The sequence below is a fragment of the Amblyraja radiata genome, chromosome 14, assembly GCF_010909765.2.
Source record: "Amblyraja radiata isolate CabotCenter1 chromosome 14, sAmbRad1.1.pri, whole genome shotgun sequence".
Lineage (NCBI taxonomy): Eukaryota > Metazoa > Chordata > Chondrichthyes > Rajiformes > Rajidae > Amblyraja > Amblyraja radiata.
Genome location: NC_045969.1, coordinates 40,842,391 through 40,861,339, shown reverse-complemented (window position 1 = coordinate 40,861,339; position 18,949 = coordinate 40,842,391). Strand labels below are relative to the sequence as shown.

At 45.5% G+C, this 18,949-nt stretch overlaps 2 protein-coding genes across 2 annotated transcripts in view; both read right to left on the bottom strand.

Annotated features, from left to right (window-relative positions):
* The window catches only part of pdk3 (pyruvate dehydrogenase kinase 3), a 41,960-nt gene extending 26,851 nt beyond the window's left edge, over nucleotides 1-15,109 (bottom strand). Inside the window, exons 1-2 of the mRNA XM_033033167.1 lie at nucleotides 15,022-15,109; nucleotides 14,866-14,983 (exon numbers count right to left, since the gene is read on the bottom strand). Coding sequence (XP_032889058.1) covers nucleotides 14,866-14,971 — 106 coding nt within the window. The 5' untranslated portion in view covers nucleotides 14,972-14,983; nucleotides 15,022-15,109. The remainder of the gene's footprint in view (nucleotides 1-14,865; nucleotides 14,984-15,021) is intronic.
* LOC116980705 (organic solute transporter subunit alpha-like) overlaps nucleotides 11,786-18,949 on the bottom strand; it is a 47,009-nt gene continuing 39,845 nt past the window's right edge. Inside the window, exon 9 of the mRNA XM_033033172.1 lies at nucleotides 11,786-11,813. The gene's annotated coding sequence lies outside the window, so the exon portion shown is untranslated. The remainder of the gene's footprint in view (nucleotides 11,814-18,949) is intronic.

The following is an 18,949-nucleotide window of genomic DNA, read 5'->3' as shown; positions in this document are numbered from 1 at the left end:
AAGTCAAACTTTAAATACAGTGCATTCCTTCCTTGCGTTTATGTGTGTTTCAATGATCTAAATGTATGAGAAATGAAATATGAGATATAAGTGATGACATGAGGGACTACTATGAAAAATAATGATATTCATACATCAATTTGAGGTTAAAAAGTCAGGGATTTCCTTTATTGGTAATGAAACATACAAAGTCTTATAAACAAACAAATATTGATAACAACATACCATGGAGCACAATAAAATTTTAAGACTAGATAAAATGTTACATTTTCAATAACAAATCTTTTAAAAATCCAAAACTTTTATATAATCAGAATAAATTGAACTTTAACATTTCAACTACCATACCACAATGAGGTTCATAAAACACTTTTAAATAAACTTAAACTCAAACTGGAATGACACCGCATCACGTGCTGCTGTTTACATACCTTTTTTTTCTCAATGAGCCAATGAAAATGACCGGTCAGCAAAGGCGATTAACTAAGACTACCTACGACCCCACTACGACTGGACCTATGACTACAAAAGTATTGATTTTTTTCCATGCCGATCAACATGTTGAAAAATTTTCGGCGACCTTACTGAGGCCACAACTAGTTCCCAGAATGCGGGAACTCCTCCCGACCATGAAGGAGACGACCTGCGACCATGTGGCGAGCGCAGTCTCCTGCATTCGCCAAATAAGTTACCTAAGTGGGACAACCCTTAAAGTGTGTGCACTGTAGCAAAGCGAATTGAAAGTGATCTGGACCCAGCCATGTCTCATTGAAAGTATGCTCCTGTCTACACAGATGCCTTTGGTTTCGGGCAAATTTTGGTTTCGAGTAAATTAGATTCAGATTCAGATTCAGATCAGATTCAATTTTAATTGTCATTGTCAGTGTACAGTACAGAGACAACGAAATGCATTAGACAACGAAATGCTTTAATTGCTTTAATTAACTTTAATTGTCATTGTCCGTGTACAGTACAGAGACAACGAAATGCATTTAGCATCTCCCTGGAAGAGCGACATAGCATATGATTTGAATAAATATTTACATTAGCATATATACATAGTGTTTTTCCTGTGGGAGGAGTGTCCGGGGGGGGGGGGGTGATTGGCAGTCACCGAGGTACGTTGTTGAGTAGAGTGACAGCCGCCGGGAAGAAGCTGTTCCTGGACCTGCTGGTCCGGCAACGGAGAGACCTGTAGCGCCTCCCGGATGGTAGGAGGGTAAACAGTCCATGGTTGGGGTGAGAGCAGTCCTTGGCGATGCTGAGCGCCCTCCGCAGACAACGCTTGCTTTGGACAGACTCAATGGAGGGGAGCGAGGAACCGGTGATGCGTTGGGCAATTTTCGCCACCCTCTGCAATGCCTTCCGGTCGGAGACAGAGCAGTTGCCATACCATACTGTGATACAGTTGGTAAGGATGCTCTCGATGGTGCAGCGGTAGAAGTTCACCAGGATCTGAGGAGACAGATGGACCTTCTTCAGTCTCCTCAGGAAGAAGAGACGCTGGTGAGCCTTCTTGATCAGAGTTGAGGTATTGTGGGTCCAAGAGAGGTCATCGGAGATGTTAACACCCAGGAACCTGAAGCTAGAAACACGTTCCACCTCCGTCCCGTTAATTAACATCGAATTCGATTGAAAGGTTACTATAAGTGCTGGAGAAACTCAGTGGGTGCAGCAGCATCTATGGAGCAAACAAAATAGGCAACGTTTCGGGCTAAAACCCTTCTTCAGACTGAAAGGAGTAAGCTATTTAGAACGGAGACGAGGAAACACTTTTTCTCACAGAGAGTGGCGAGTCTGTGGAATTCTCTGCCTCAGAAGGCGGTGGAGGCAGGTTCTCTGGATGCTTTCAAGAGAGAGCTAGATAGGGCTCTTAAAAATAGCAGAGTCAGGGGATATGGGGAGAAGGCAGGAACGGGGTACTGATTGGGGATGATCAGCCATGATCAAATTGAATGGCGATGCTGGTTCGAAGGGCTGAGTGGCCTACTCCTGCACCTATTGTCTATTTAAATTATGGCGTGGCAGCTTGGCCTGGAAGCGGCCAGGGAGGTGGTTCGGGCCATGGGTGGCATCAACAGCCTGGCATGGCAGTGAGTATGTATGACCGTCCACCATAACCGAAATCAGTTATAAAGAGGTCCAAAATAACATGGGTTTATCGCATTACTATGCAGCAGTATCTTAAGAAAAGTGAATTAAAATTTTGTTGGAATATTAAAGAGAATATCACCCAAAACTCCAGAAAACCTATCAGATAATAATTAGGAAAGTGAACAATGGTGATCTTTATTGTAATATCAATGTGGTAGAAAAGTTGAGAAGTTTTACTACAATTGCGCAGGGCTTTGGTGGTCAACTCCAAGGGCACTAAACACTTGTGATCTCAAAGTGAGAATGCAATTGGCTTGAAGTCACTGCAGAGAAGGTTCACTACAAAATCCCTCTTGCCTGTATCTACATATTACCTGCCAGACTTTGTTCTGCCTCTCCCCCCTTCCAGCCTTTTTTTCTCCCCTCTCTACATTCAGTCTCAAGAAAGGTTGCGACCCAAATCATCTCCCATCCATATTCTCCATAGATGCTGCCTGTCCTGCTGAGTTAATCCAGTATTTTGTGTTCTTTTGTGTATTAACCAGCATCTGCAGATTTTTATTTCTAATTCTTCACTAGTCATTCTTGCTCAGAAATAGTTGTCCTATGAGGAAAGGCACTAGCACTCCCGCTTCCTCTCCTCCCCCAATCCCTCCCTCTCCTCAACCCTCAGTCACTCCCTCCCTCCATAACTCCTCTCCCCTCCCTACCCCCTCCTATCCCTCACCTCCCCCTATCCCCCCCACTATCCCTCCTCACCTGCCCCACTGCCTTCCTCTCCCTCTATTCCTAACCTCCCCCAATCCCCTCTTCTCCCTCTATTCCCCCTCCTCCCCCTCTCCCTCCTCACCTCCTCCCTCTCCTCCTACCCTCCCCCAACCCCTCCCTCACCTCTCCCCTACCCTCAGTAACTCTCTCCTTCCCTCCATAACTCTACTCCCCTCCCCTCCTTACTCCCCTCCTCTCCTCCCCCACTCTCCCTCCCCAGGATCTCGAGGTTACCACTCCTCTTCCTTCTTGCGTGCCCCGGAGGAGCATCAGCCGTCGGCGCGGATCCACGGCTTGGCCCGGAAGCACCAGCAGCGCCGGCGTGTGGGCAGGGGAAGAGCTCGGAGAAAAGACGGGGGAAGAGCCATGAGGAAGAGGGGGGTATCACGGAGGAGGGGGGCAGGAGCCAGCGAGGGAGACCAGAGGGGAAGGGGCTGGAGCTGTGGGGTGTTGACACGGTGGTACGTTTGAGACTCATAGCGGGCGCTTCCGCTGGATGCTCTCCTCCGCCAGGATCAGATTCTCCGCTTTCCGCTTGGCGACATCTCCGCCGGGCTGTGTTCCTCCGAAAATTGTGTCTGCAGTCCCAGTAAAGACGTTCCTCCAATTTGCATTTAGCCTCACTCTGACAATGGAGGAGACTTAGGACAGAAAGGTCAGTGTGGGAATGGGAAGAATTATAAAGTGTTTAGCAACTGGGAGATCAGCTAGGTCCAGGCGGACTAAGTGAAGGTGTTCAGCGAAACGATCGCCCAGTCAACATCTCTGATCTTGAGAAAGCTTGAATTACGTCAACCCCGGTGGGTGAATCCTGAACTAGAGAGCATAATTCCAGTATAAAGGACACCTAATTAACACAGAGATGAAATGGAATTTCTATATGCCAAAAAATGAGTAAGTCAATATTTTCAAGGATGAAGTGAAGGTACACAGATTTTTCGACAGGTAGGAAAGCTAAGTTCAATCAATTAACTTTCGTCTTTTCAATGGCAGAGGTTTAAGAGGTTGCATGACTTTTCCAGATTTCCCCAAGTCGTATTTGGTCATAAACCGGAAAACTGTCAAAAACAGAAAATGCTGGAAACATTCTGCAGATTTACGAGTTCCGATGAAGGGTCTTGGATCCAAGGTATTGGCATTGATTCTCTTCCATGGATTCTCTCTGATCTGCTAGGCCTTTCCAACATACTCTGCTTTTATTTTATTGTCGGCAAACCTGGTGAAAAGCACGGTTTAAAAAGTACAAAACTGACCTCCAAATTACAGACCAAGTGCCAATTCATTGGCATAGCCTCATCCACCTCCCCTTGTATTATGACTCACATATGCCAGAATATCAGTGACCTTATTTACCCTGGAGATGTACCTTTCAATATCCTATTACACCAATTTCAGAGAGGCGACTGCTATCGGTTTTATAACATTCACATCAAAACTGTCTGTTCCATTGTTTCAACCTGCTCTTACCCACAGAACATTCCCCGCAGCACAGGTCGTGACAGGAGATCCTTTTGTCCTGTGGCTATCAAACTGTACAACTCCTCCCCATTCTGTCATGGGGTAGATTGACTCCCCTCTCCCAATCTTTACTCATCCCAAAACCTTGGCATTCCACTCGTCACTTTAATTTCATGTTTCATGTATCTTGTTGTGTTTTATAATAATAATAATACACTTTATTACAGATTCGGGGTCCAGACAAGGGGCAACATTACATAAAAATGCATTGCATATTAAAAAATATCATAAAGTGCATATAAAATCTTAGTATATCACTTATAAAAGCATCATAAATTATATATTAAACAAACCCCACAATACATGAACTAAAAATCCAGATTAAAAGAATGATCAATGTCCTACAACGAGACCAGTGTCTCCACAGCTGGGATTCGTAGCGTGTAGTGCTAATAGCGCTTTCTCACGGGACGACTTGACGCAAGAGTTAACCAGAGTTGAACATCGTGGGAACCCCGTGCGATAACCGTACGGCATTCGTGGACCACCGTGGCGCTAACGGCAGGTACTCGTGTACCCCTTGGTGACTCGGGAGAAAATTCAAGCAAGTTTGAATTTCTCCAAGAGTGACTTGTACACTTGTGGTTGAAGATTGCAACATTATATGCACGTAGTGGCCAGTGCGATATCCGTATTAACTCTTGCGTTTACCGTGGGAACTCCTGCGAACGGTGAACCCGGAAGCTGGACAGAGGGGACAGAAGGTGAGTAATCTAGAATGAACATGCTGTTAGGCTGGGATCATTCTCTGCGAGATGATCTTAGTGCGGGAGACAAGTGTAGGAGAGGTGTACTGACTGTGTGGGCAGAACTTTGGAAGTGATTGCCCACCATTCTCAAAAGCCGCTGTGTCTCCCTGTCCCTCCAACTCCAGAGGAATCCGCTCCCCGAGCTGCGCCCCCTCATCCGCAACCCGGGTTCCTCTGGAGTTGGAGCGGGGCTGGGCTAGAGTTTCTGCTGGCTGTGAGTCTCTGGGATCTCCGTGCTTGCAGTCGGTGTCCCGTTGGTCCTAACGTCTCCGGCCACCCCCCTCACTGGAGCTGAGACTGTGAACAGTACCGCCCTTGCCCCCACCCTCTGCAACTGCAAACAACCCCACAGTTCCCAGTCTCAGCTCCTGTACAGGGGGTTGGCCGGAGACGTCACAGCCCGAGCTGCGCCCCCTCATCCGCAACCCCAAGAACAAGATGTACCTTGCACACCATCAGCTTCTGTCCCTACGGGGAGCGTGTTCCTCTGGAGTTGGAACGGGGCTGCGCTGCTGCTGGCTGTGGGTCTCTGGGATCTCAGTGCTTGCAGTGGGCCTGGGGGTCGGTGTCCCGTTGGTCCTGACGTCTCCGGTGACTGGCACTGACCTGCTGGCATCGCCGACGTGAAGACAGTGCAAAGCCCCCGCGCCGGTGCAATGGGCGGGGAGCTGAAGAGGGGAGGGAAGGGGTCACACACATGGCCGGGAAGCAGAGGGGTGTTGGTGGGGTGAAACTGAAGGGAGCGACAATCTGCTGCTGCCTGCCCGCTGAGTTAAAAAGTTCCCACGCAAGACTCACGATACACTGTATATCGTGAGCGTGGGAACTTTTTAACTCAGCGGGCAGGCAGCAGCAGATTGTCAATTATTAACCCTCCCGCGCAATTACCTTCTCTTTTATGAATGGGGATTCACACTATTAATTCAAGATTTAACGGGAAAGCTCGGGAGATGGACAAGTCACTCGCACAAATAACAGAAATGCCGAGTACCCGTGGGAACTCTTTATCTACCCCCCGTTATATCGTGTGATATCGTGCTAGACCACGACCACTTCACTCTGGTTACATCTTGCGTCAAGTCGCCCCGTGAGAAAGCGCTTTAACCCTTATGTTTGACAAGGCCACAATAATTACATTTTTAGAGTAATTTATCCTGCAAATGAATTTATACATATGATTTCTTAGGATAGCTTCTAAAGTACTGACTCCTGCAGCCACAAACATGTTACTAGCACTACACCATCTAGGTTTCCTTAGCGGTGTTCTCATGGCATCATTATATGCCACCTTTAGTCTCTGCAAACTTGTCTTTCCATAGTTCGACCATAGGTGCGCAGTGTAGAGTGGTGTGCAGTATGCTCTAAATAGCGACATCTTCACCACATCTGCACATGCACCAAATTTACGCAAGAGAATATTTGCCTGTACATACAGCATGCGTCGTTGCCTATAAATATCCTCATCATCTGTCATTTGTTCTATAATAAAATGCCCTAGATATTTTACCTTATTACAGACACTAAGATTATTGTCAGACAATTTAAAATCAGGAAATTTTAGTCATTTATCCTCTTTGGTTCTACAGATCATAACAGCACTCTTACTAGCATTATATTTAATATCATGTTCCACACCATACACAGAACATATAGTAAGGAGCTGCTGGAGACAGCGCTAGATGGACTAAAGACCACAAGATCATCTGCATACATAATATGGTTCACTAAAATATTACCAATCATGCACCTGTTGACTGTTGGCAGAGTAATTTTTATGACTGTTGGCAGAGTAATTTCCCGCCTGGGATAAACAAAGTTTTATCGTATGGTATTTCCTGCTCAAATTCTTATCTCCTCCTTTCCAATCTGTTCCTATCTGCATCTGCAACACATCTGATGCCATCACCTCTTTAACAGTTTCTGGGAACCTGGGTCTCCAACACCTTTAAACAATGGATATTGAATCGCTAAACATCTCCACTTAGAAACTCGATTACTTTCAATTCACCACATTGCATCATTAACTCGTAACAATCTAGCACTCCTTTTCATCAAGGGGATCAAACACAGATGTGAACACTTTGCAGAACACATCCGCTTAAATTTAACGAGTCTCTGCTGGTGTCTAGTCATCTGCCATTAATTCTCCAATGCATTTGTACTCTCATCTGTCTGTCCTCAGCCACTCAGACTGTTCCAGTCAAGCTAAATGCAAGATTAAAGAATTAGCACTTTTCATTCTTTCAGGAAATAACCTAATGGCAACAAGTTCAGACAATGATTCTGCTATTTCCATTTACACTTCTGCAAGCCCCATCTTTTGTTTCTTTACTTATTTCATTACTATTTATTTTTATTGCACCATCCCTCTTTTATGTCAATTTGCAATCTCAATTAGCCTTCTCAACACATGGTATTTCCTGTATTTTTGTATTTCTTGGAGTTAAAAGCTACAAAAGATTCCTCAAAATGCCTTACAATCAATGCAATAATTCAGAAATGTCATTGCTGTTGGATAGGCAGCAGTTAATTTGCAAATGAACCCCTATGAACAATGATCACCAACCGCTGATCGATTCGCAGGTATATGGCATCTTCATGCACAAGAGGCAAAAATGATTAATGCTATCAGAGTCAGACAGCACAGAAACATGTTGCTTGGCCCAACTCAACCTTACCAACCATAATGTATTTTCTAAGGGTCCTACCTGCCCACGTTTGACTCATATCCCTCTACTAAACCTTTCCTGTCCATGTACCTGTCCAAGTGTCTTTTAAATGCTGTTATCCTACCTGCTTCATCTAACTTCTCCAGCAGTTCATTCCATCATTCACCCTCTGAGCGAAAAAGTTGCCCCTCAGGTTCAAGACAAGTCAAGAGAGTTTATTGTCATGTGTCCCAGATAGGACAATGAAATTCTTGCTTGCTGCAGCACAACAGAATTTTGTAGGTATACAGAACAGATCAGTGTGTCCATATACCATAGAATATATATATATATATATATATCTGTTTATTTATGTGTGTGTGTATATATATATACACACACATAAATAAACAGATAAAATGCAATAGGCTGTTATAGTTCAGAAGTTGTGTTTAATAGTCTGATGGCTGTGGGGAAGTAGCTGTTCCTGAACCTGTATGTTGCAGATTTCAGGCTCCTGTACCTTCTATCTGATGGCAGCGGAGAGATGAGTGTGTGGCCAGGATGGTGTAAGTCCTTGATGATGTTGGCAGCCTTTTTAAGGCAGCGACTGCAATAGATCCCCTCGATGGAAGGGAGGTCAGAGCCGATGATAGACTGGGCAGTGTTTACAACTTTTTGCAAACTTTTCCGCTCCTGGACGCTCAAGTTGCCGAACCAAGCCACGATGCAACTCTACTGTGCACCTGTAGAAGTTCCAGAGAGTCCTCCTTGACATACCGACTCTCCGTAGTCTTCTCAGGAAGTAGAGGCGCTGATATAATTCTTTATAATTGCATCAGTGTTCTTGGACCAGGAGAAATCTTTGGAAATATGCATGCCCAGGAATTTGAGGTACTTGACCCTTTCCACCATCGACCTGTTAATATAAACGAGATGAGGGTCCCCATCCTACCCCTTCCAAAATCCACAATCAGTTCCTTGGTTTTGCGGTGTTGAGAGCTAGGTTATTAAATCTTGCCTCTCTCACCTTAATCTATGCTCTGGTTCCTGATTCCCCCTACATTGGGTAAAAGACTGTATTTACCCTAGTTATTCCCCTTTATATGATCACCCCTAACAATTTACACCATGTTAGTAAATTGGAGCAACCAGAGGATACCCACGCAATCACTGGGAGAATAGGCACGCTCCACATGCATCACCCGGCGCTAGGACTGAACTCAGGTCTTAACACACTGTGACTCTACTAACTGTACCACATTAACCAGTTTGAGGATAAAATTAATTGTCCAGTGGACAGTGAAAGTGGGACAAGCATGTCAATAATCCATACTTACGAAGTTAGCCAAGATCCTTATATGTTCCTGGATAAAAGCTTAAAACAACACTGGGAGATACAATACATTGATAAATGTAAGATATTGCATATCCAGAAAAAAGATAAAGAACACATGTAACCCACTCTCCCCTCCCCTCCCTCCACCCCCCCCCCCCCCCCCCCCCCCACCACCTCTCTACCCCCACCCCCTCTCTCACCTATTATCTCCATATCGTGACGCCTTTTCCTCGCTGGTGATCCCAATCCCACCTGGTGATCTCTGGCCGTCACGGGGGACGACCTCCTCCCCGTCTCCCCTGCCCGATCGCCTGTCACGCAGGTGGGTGCGATTTCCCTTCGCGGAAGCCACGATCGGCCGGCCCTCCGCTGCTTTTGACCGTCCACCCGCTCGCAGCAGCAGGACCACCCGCTTAAAAGACGCTGCAACTCGGAACCCGCAGCTCCAAAAGGCAGCGGACACCTGGAGGCCCCAGCTCCAAAAGGCAGCAAGCTCCCCTGCCTCTGTGTCCCTCTCTGTGCCTGTGTCCCTCTCTGTGCCCCTCTCTATGCCTCTGTCCCTCTCTCTGTGTCCCTCTCCGTGCCTGTGTCCCTCTGTGTCCCTCTCTGTGCCTGTGTCCCTCTGTGTCCCTCTCTGTGTGCCTCTCTATGCCTCTGTGTCCCTCTCTGTGTCTCTGTGTGCCTCTCTGTGCCCCTCTCTATGTCTCTGTGTCCCTCTCTGTGCCCCTCTCTATGCCTCTGTGTCCCTCTCTGTGTCCCTCTCTGTGCCTCTGTGTCCCTCACTGTGTCTCTTTGTCCCTCACTGTACCTCTGTGTCCCTCTCTGTGCCTCTGAGTCCCACTGTGCCCTTCTGTGTCCCTCACTGTGCCTCTGTGTCCCTCTCTGTGCCTCCGTGTCCCTCTCTATGCCTCCGTCTCCCTCTCTGTGCCTCCGTTTCCCTCTCTGTGCCTCTGTGTCCCTCTCTGTGCCTCTGTCTCCCTCTCTGTGTCCCTTTCTGTGCCTCTGTGTCCCTCTCTGTGCATGTGTCCTTCTCTGTGCCTCTGTGTCCCTCTCTCTCTAGCCGTGCCTGCGAGTTGGGGGGCCATGCGTGAGTGGATAGGGCGGGACATGGGGTAAAAGGAGTGAATGAATAATATTAACATAATATCAATTGTGGTGGTTAGTGTGTGTGTTGAGAGGTTGGTTAGTGTGTGTGTGACGCCGCAGGCCGTCCCCTCCCCTCGCAACCGCGCATTGAGGGGACGGGACCCAACAGATCCCATTTGGTCTAGTATATCAATAAAATTCTTAATCAATAAAACAAGATCTATCACAAATGACATTAAAAGACAAGATAAACGAGAATACCAAGATAGGTAACAAGACTTTAAACAGATGAAGGTCAATGTCAAGAAATCCAAATGATAAACTCTGGTAACATTTTAAGCAGTAATCCTCATTTACAGCACAGTTAGATGTTGAGTTGAATACGCTTTCTTTACCCGAGGCATCAAAAAGCCTCCCTTGTCGACATGCATCATGTGATCTCAGTTCACTGATATATACTGTCCTTCATTCTACTTCCTTTCTCGGGGAAAGCGATCAACAACAACTGTCATTTCAAACTCCCAACCATATGGCCTTTTACTGCCCGATTCTCTTAAATAGTTGAAACAACAGCCGTAGAAATATTATGTGTATGTTACATCCTTCAATTTCCAATAAAACATTTTCTTTCTCACAGGTTGATCCTTAACCCCAATATGGACACATTATCATTGCTTCAAAATTTACAGGCTGAAAATAGAAATAATGCCCCACGACATAATAGTTTTTAACACCCATCAATACACCTGGCTAGACCAGATCAAGGACCATGGCCTCCTCTCCCAAACTTATTTATCTGCATGATCACTCTTGAATACAAATATATCCTATTCCTTAAAATGCTCTGCTATACTCACTTCACAACCACCTCAAATAGGAAGTGTGTAGGAAAGAACTGCAGATGCTGGTTTAAATCAAAGGTAGACACAAAATGCTGGAGTAACTCAGCGGGACAGGCAGCATCGCTGGAGTGAAGGAATAGGTGACGTTTTGGGTTGAGACCCTTCTTCAGACTGAAATAGCTCAAATAGGAAGGATAGGTTTCTTAGCACTAACATTGAAATAATCCATTCAGCTACTTCTCCCAAATACCCACTCTGCCTGGTATAATTCTCAATGTTTTGTTCTCTAGTTTTCTTCCTTATTTCACTCAAACTCACCTTGTCTACACCCACAACTTGCTCCTGACTCAATTCACACTTAGGTTAATATCTCCCTTCTCCTCTGCAAGTCGTATCTAACAATTTATAACATAATCTAGAAGAAACAGCTTCTCTTTCCACATGACTATTACCTCAAAAAGATGCTTCTTTAATAACTTCAGAAACAGGAGCAAAAATAGGCCACTCAGTTCCTCAAGCCACCTTCATCATTTTGCCCAGACTTCATCTCCTCTATTAAACTATGAATGTACAATATTTCTGCACTTGGGAAATAAAATATATATTTTCCCCTGTTCGGCATAAATTTTGGGCCCAACCACAAACAATTCACCTTCACCTCCAATTTCATCGTGCTCTTGGCCAGTCTCTTATTCAGTCAGACTATTTGCAATCTATTTAATCACAACTTGAAATGCCAAACCGTGTTTAATTGTCATATGCTCTGGGAACAGAACAATGGAATCCTTTCTTGCTGCACCGTTATAGGCACACCAAATGCAACTATACAACAAATATACAATAAATTATCAATATATTAGCGCCCTGGAGAGGAAAAGACTACAAAAAGTAGTAAACACTGCCCAGTCCATCATCGGCTCTGACCTCCCTTCCATCGAGGAGACCTATCGCAGTCGCTGCCTCAAAAAGGCTGGCAGTATCATCAAGGACCCACACCATCCTGGCCACACACTCATCTCCCTGCTACCTTCAGGTAGAAGGTACAGGAGCCTGAAGACTGCAACGACCGGGTTCAGGAATAGCTACTTCCCCACAGCCATCAGGCTATTAAACTTGGCTCGGACAAAACTCTGAACATTAATAGCCCAGTATCTGTTATTTTCACTTTATCAGTTTATTTATTCATGTGTGTATATAGTTATATAATGGTCTGTTTTGTAGTTAATCCCTACTATGTTCTGTGCTGAAGCAAAGCAAGAATTTCATTGTCCTGTCAGGAACACATGACAATAAACTCTCTTGAATCTTGAATCTCTTGAATCTTGAAACCAGACCACAATAGTGCAGTCACAATACATAGTGTAATCTGAGTCATACAAAATCCATAATAGTTCGGTACTAGGTAGGTAGGTAGGTACTAGGCCTGATCGTCGATGGAAGACTGTTCTTGAACAGTTCTCAGGCTCCTGTACCTCCTTCCTGATGGTAGCATCAAGATGAGAGTGTGGCTGGGATAGTGTGGGACTTCTAAGACATTAGCTGCCTTCTTGAGGCAATGCTTCCTGGAAATCCCTTCAATGGCGAGGAGATCAATACCCACGATGGACCGGCAATGTTAACCGCTTTCTGCAGCCTCCTTTGTTCTTGAATATTCAAACATATCACATATCCACCCCTTTTCGCCTTCTGCAGAGACCGTTCCCTCCGCATCTCCTTGGTTAACTCATCCCTTCCCACCCAAACCTCCCCAGGTACCTTCCCCTGCAACCGCAAAGATGCAACACCTGTTGCTATACATCCTCCCTCGACTCTGTCCAGGGACCCCCACAGTCCTTTCAGGTTAGGCAGAGGTTCACTTGCACCTCCTCCAACCTCATCTACTGTATCCGTTGTTCAAGATGTGGACTCTTATACATCGGCGAGACCAAACACAGAATGGGCAATCCTTTCGCAGACCACCATCGCTCAGCCCGCCTGAACCAATCTGATCTCCCGGTTACTGGACACTTTAATTCTCCTTCCCATTCCTACACAGACCTTTTTGTCCTCGGTCTTCTCCAAGGTCAGAGTGAAGCTAAACGCAAATTGGAGGAACAGCATCTCATATTTCACTTGGGCAGCTTGTAGCCCAGTGGTATGAATATTGATTTCTCTCACTTGTGGTAGCCCCGGCATTCCCTCTCTCTCTCTCTCTCTCTCTCTCTCTCTATCCCTCCCCCACCCAAGTCGCACTAGCTTTTCATTTTTACCCTACAAACAGCTAACAATGGCCGGTTTCCTTTATTATCATCACTTTTTTTGCATATCGATCTTTATCTCTCCACATCACCATTTATATCTCTCGTTTCCCTTATCCCTAACCAGTCTGAAGAAGGGTGTCGAGCCGAAACGTCACCCATTCCAGGGACGCATCCAGAGACGGACATCGAGTGCTGCTGTAAGGTAATCAACTTGGTGAAAGATGCTCTTTGGTCTGCCCGAGCTTTGTTGATCTCCTAGCGGAGCGGGATGTCCGTTGGAGAATGTTGCCGACTGGCCCGCTGCTGACTGCATGAGTACATGCTGAGGGACGCACTGAAGCTCGGTGCAGCTAACGCCAAGGCTCGGTGAGGGAGGACCACAGTCTAAAGTCCTTCCGCTGCTGGACATGGGGTGCAGGGTGTGATTGAGACGCCCCTCAAAATAAGGGAAGGGGGCCATATGAGTGGCAAGGGTGGGGGATAAATTTGTGAAATTTGAGCAATGCACGTAAACAGTATTGAATGTTTGTATAGCCTCCGAAAATGTCAGATGAATGTTTTGCACGGTTCATGTATTGTATATATTTATTACTTGAATAAATTATATTTTGATTTTAAAAATCCTTCTCTCCAGAGTTGCTGTCTGACCCGCTGAGTTACTCCAGCTTTTATGTGTCTATCTTCGGTTTAAACCAGTATCTGCAGTTCCCTCATACGCATGTATTGTGCATTGGCTTTCTCTTCCCAAAGTCAAAAATCATCTCCTTAGTCTTGGAAACACCAGATTATCGATCTTCCTCCAATACTCTTTTCACTTATTACATGTTTTTCGTCCAACCCAGGTCGAGCAATAAACCACGGATTATTAATTGGACGTTTCTGAATGAGTAAAATCTACTGCTATTTCTTTTGAGTGAGATCAACAGTCATCATCTTTTGTACGCAGATTGGTTTCGGAAAGAATCTTTCCTCGTAATCCACCCAGTATAGCCCTGGGAATTTGAAGTGGACTCCTTCCAATGCTGCTGCCCCAGAGCCTTAATTCACTGGCATACATTAAAGTTTCCTTTGCGTCGCCACACATCTCGTGCCCAGTTGGCTAGAAAGCCCTCTGTTCGCCCTGAAAGGCCCGATACAGATACAATATATTTTTTTATTTGATGGTGTATATAATTTATTTAGAACTTCCTCTTTCACATTACAAAAGTTCCGCAATCCAGTGCATCAAATTAGTGTCGGGAAAGGGGAGGGTTTGCACAGTGGAAAAAGCAAGGGTCGAGCTGTTGTTTTGATGAATGCAACACCGCTCTGCTTTGGGTCTCCTTTAAGCACTGTGCGTACGTGCGGCAATCCATTTCCGTGCCCGGGGTTTGGGAGCAGACACCCTTTCCCTGCCGGTGGCAACAGTGCACCTGTATGGAGCCGGACCGGACAGTTTGCATTCTGCCTGATCTCCCATCCCATCCCATCCACTCCTCTCCACCCACCCCAGCCCAGCCCAGCCGCTGCCGGCCTCAGACCGCTGCAGACACAGCGGCGACAGATAATAAACAACTCCCCCTCCCGGACACGGTCACTCACCGAAATCTAGGAACTGCTTGATCGACAGAGGCGATGGGGAGAAGCGCGAGTAGTACTCGATCTGTTTGGGGATGGGGTTTTTGAGCAGGGAGCCGAGCAGCCTCATGGTGCCCGCCGCTCGCCGCCCGCCGCCCGCCGCCCGCCGCCCGCCGCCCGCCGCCCGCCTCGGCCGCGACCGTTGAGCCCGGAGCTCGCGGTGTCCCCTCGCGCTGCCCGGACCGAACCTCAACGCAACGGACTTCCTGACTCACGCGGCGCGGCGCTGCCCCGCCCCCGCCCCCGCCCCCGCCTCCTCCTCCTCCTCTCACCCCTCGTCTCTTTCTTCTCTAATCCCATCCCCCTTCTCTTCTCTTCCCCCCTTCTTCCACTCCCCTCTTCTCTAGCAATGTTACAAAATTTTGAGATTTTAAAAATCAAGTCTGCAATTTATCCCATCAGATAAAGCAAAAAAAAAAGTTTAATTAGACACCTAATTCACTTTCATATCTTCAGTATTAAAAAAGTTATGTCCATTTTCATACTCTGAAATTAGCATCTTGTTCCCTATTGCTTTTCCATTGACTTAACACAAAAGCTGTGATCGAGGACAATCAAAAGCAAAGATTCCTCCATAATCTTTGGTCAAAAGCCCATAATTTTCTTAAAAATTGAGAGAACTGAATGACATTTTCAGTTATTATAGATTGAAGCATTCTGAAACAAATATGAAACAATCTTACTTGGGTGACCTGAACTTAAAGCATATAATTAGTTAGTTACCTAATTGTAGCTAATTACAAAATTCAATTACTAGATCTAAACATCTATCCATTTCTTAAGAAAAGGTTAACATTTTTAAATAGCCTGAGTGTCCAAATAACATTCACAATATAACATGATTTTAAAATCTCATTGTCATGAATTTATAGGCCAAATAGAAAGGAATTTAGTGTTTAATTCAAGTAAATTAATGGGCATTTAAATCACCTTGCGAGTGAGATTTTTGTGGAACGCAATCGTTTGGAACGTTGCAGTTGCGGTGAATTTGAACCCCATATCGGCAGGAAAAACACTGCCGGTCCGTATGGGGTCATAATCACATTTTCAGTAATGAAATTTGGATTAAAGTAATCCTAAGAAGCAAGTTTATATGTAAAATTTACGACTTACCTTATGTTTTGTCCCCTACGTGCGATCCGTCCCGTTGTCGGCGCTGACGGCATTAGAAGTCGATTTTTATTTTATTCCAACGATTAAATTGTCCAGCGATTTTTTAAAAAAACTTCCGAGAACGGATGTCAGAGCGAATTTTCTGCAGCAGCTTAGCAGCCTGAGAAAGATCGACTCCGACAGGCAGGAGAAAACTGCCTGCCCGCACCCCCCCCCCCCCAAAGGCACCAAAGTCGCGCTCACGGCCAGTGGCAGAACTGCAGCGCCGCTGAAGGTATGTATTGTAACATACCTATCTTCTCCCCCTTGCCTCGTCTCCCCTCTTCTCCTCGTCTCCCCTCTTCTCCCCTCCTCCCACAACTCACACTCCCTCTCTCCATCCCTCCCCTCCCTCACTGCAACACTCCCCTTCCTTTCACACCCTCCTTCTCTTCCTCTCTCTCCACATCCATCCTCTTCTCCCCTCCCACTCCTCCCCTCTTCCCTCTCCTCCCCTCCCCTCCTCTCCCCCTCTTCTCTTCTCTCCTCCACTCTTCTCTCCCTTCTCCTCTCCTCCTCTCCCCTTCCCTCTTCACTCCTCCCCTCCCCTCTCTCCCCCCCTCCTCTCTTCCTCTCTCCCTCCCCCTTCTCTCTCTGCCCCCTCTCTCTCTTCCCCTCACCAGCTCTCTCCCCCTCCCTAGCTCTCTCCTCCCCTGCTCTCTCCCCTCCCCAGCTCTCTCCCCCACCCCACTCTCTCCCCCTTCTCTCCCCCTCCCCTTTCTCCCACCCTCCCTCAAACCCCCTCTCTTCCCGCTTCCCCACCTCCGCCTACCCCCTTCTCCCTGTGCATGGCCCCGTCTTCCCCCATGCATGCCCCCTTCTCTACTATGAAGGGTTTACTCTGCCATTCAATCATGATTGAACTATTTGTCCCCTCTCCAACCCATTCTCCTGCCTTTTCCCCCTAACCTTCGATGCCCTTCCTAATCAAGAACCTATCAATCGCCACCTTAAAAATACCCAATGACACAGCTGTCTGCGGCAATAAATTCCATGGATTCACCACCATCTAGCTAAAGAAATTCCTCCTCATCTCCATTTTGAAGATTCGTCCTTTTATTCTGAGGCTGTGTCCTCTGGTTCACGACTCCCCCATTACGAAAGTGATGGAAACAAAATGAAAATGTAAAAAACTGCAAATGCTTGAAATGTGGGAACCATTCAGCAACTTAGTTGGCATCTGTGGAAAGAGAAACACAGGCAACATTTCAGGTTGTCGATCCTTTTTCAGAACTAGGAAAATGAGAAAACAAGTTAGTGTCGGATAACTGAGAGTGTGGGCAAGGGATCAATATGACAAAGGGATTATCTCTAATTATGTAAGGGCAAGGTTGCCCAGATAATTCTAATATCACTTTCATTTTTTCTTTCAAAATGTTTTCAAAACTCGGTGCAAAGCCTTCACACGTTGGAGCTGAACTTTTTATGTGCTTCATAACATGATGTGAAACTCTCTGACAGGCTGCCTGTTACACCCAAGATTTTCTGATAGATTCCAAAGGCATCAACATCCTGCAACCAAATCCCACACAGAAAAACTTTTATGCAATCTCCTTCAGTGAACTGGAATCCTGTCTCCTGCATAATAAGATACCGTATATAAATATATTTTCTTGTTAGCTTCGAAGGTTTGGATGGGACGTGTATCTGAGGTAATGATTTAGAAAACCAGTTCAAAAGAGTGCGTCATCCTTCTCTTTTCTCACTGGCGAAATGTCTTTAACGCCCTTCGTTGCTGAAATAAACAGAGAACAAAGGTCAACACACAGTCTGAAGAGAGAACAATTTGTGAGAGAGGGAGGGGGAGGGTGAAAGTATCGCCAACTAGCCATGGCAAATGATGTAGTGAAAGAAATAACGACAAGAAAATAAGATTTTGTCTTAAGAAAACCAGTGTGATATCCTCCTCCAAGTTGCCAGTTTGCACACCATGAACTCTTTAAAAAATTTTATTTTACTCATAAACTTTATTCAGAATAAAAAATATTTGCAAAATAAGAACTGTGCAAAATTCCTTCCGACATTCTCAGTGGATATACATACATTCATTAGCGTCGTATTTGGTAGTGTTCACCGAGATGTAATTATATGCGCCCCCCCCTGCTTACGACAGCAAGCAGACATTCGTTATGAGAGGACAGAATGTGCAGCTGTGCTTTTTAGTGCCGGTCTATCCTGTCATTTCCTGTTCGGGAATACGTCAGGCAAACTTTTATGAATCCTTAGGAGAAGTTCTTCATCACAGCCCATAAATGATACACATATCTGTAGTATGTATGCAATTTATTGATAGGTGTAATAATGCTGACTAAGACTGTAAGAAGATATGGTGCAGTAATTAAGGGTAGAGAAAGGTAATGATTATGATGAGATAGGGTATTTTCAATTTCGTTAGATTTCTTACTGCATCATTATACATTTCTGACCTTTTTAACACACAAAAAGCGAATATTGCTGCATTGTATACCTACTTGTAAATAGTGAGAAATATCTCAATAAGTTTGACTTTACCATGTTAGAAATCCTGGTATTTAACCCCTCCACAATATATATCTCTGACTTCTCTAAAGTTACTACCTCACAAATGTTTTAAGGTATGACCTTGCTCCATTTATTCAGTATGAAGCAGCATGCTTTCATATGCCCAAATTACTATACATCTTTTTAGGCTAAAGGTCCTTTACAATAACCTTTGAACATTTTTATAGACAAAAATAATAAATGTACTCAACAGACAATATGATGACAAATTTCAAGGCATGATTAGTGAGTCTGCAGATGGCACTAAAGTATCAGGGTACAGCTGTTGGACCTGATGCCTCGCAGCGCTAGAGACCCGGGTTCAATCTTGATCTCGGGTGCTGTCTATATGGACTTTGCACATTCTCTGTGTCTG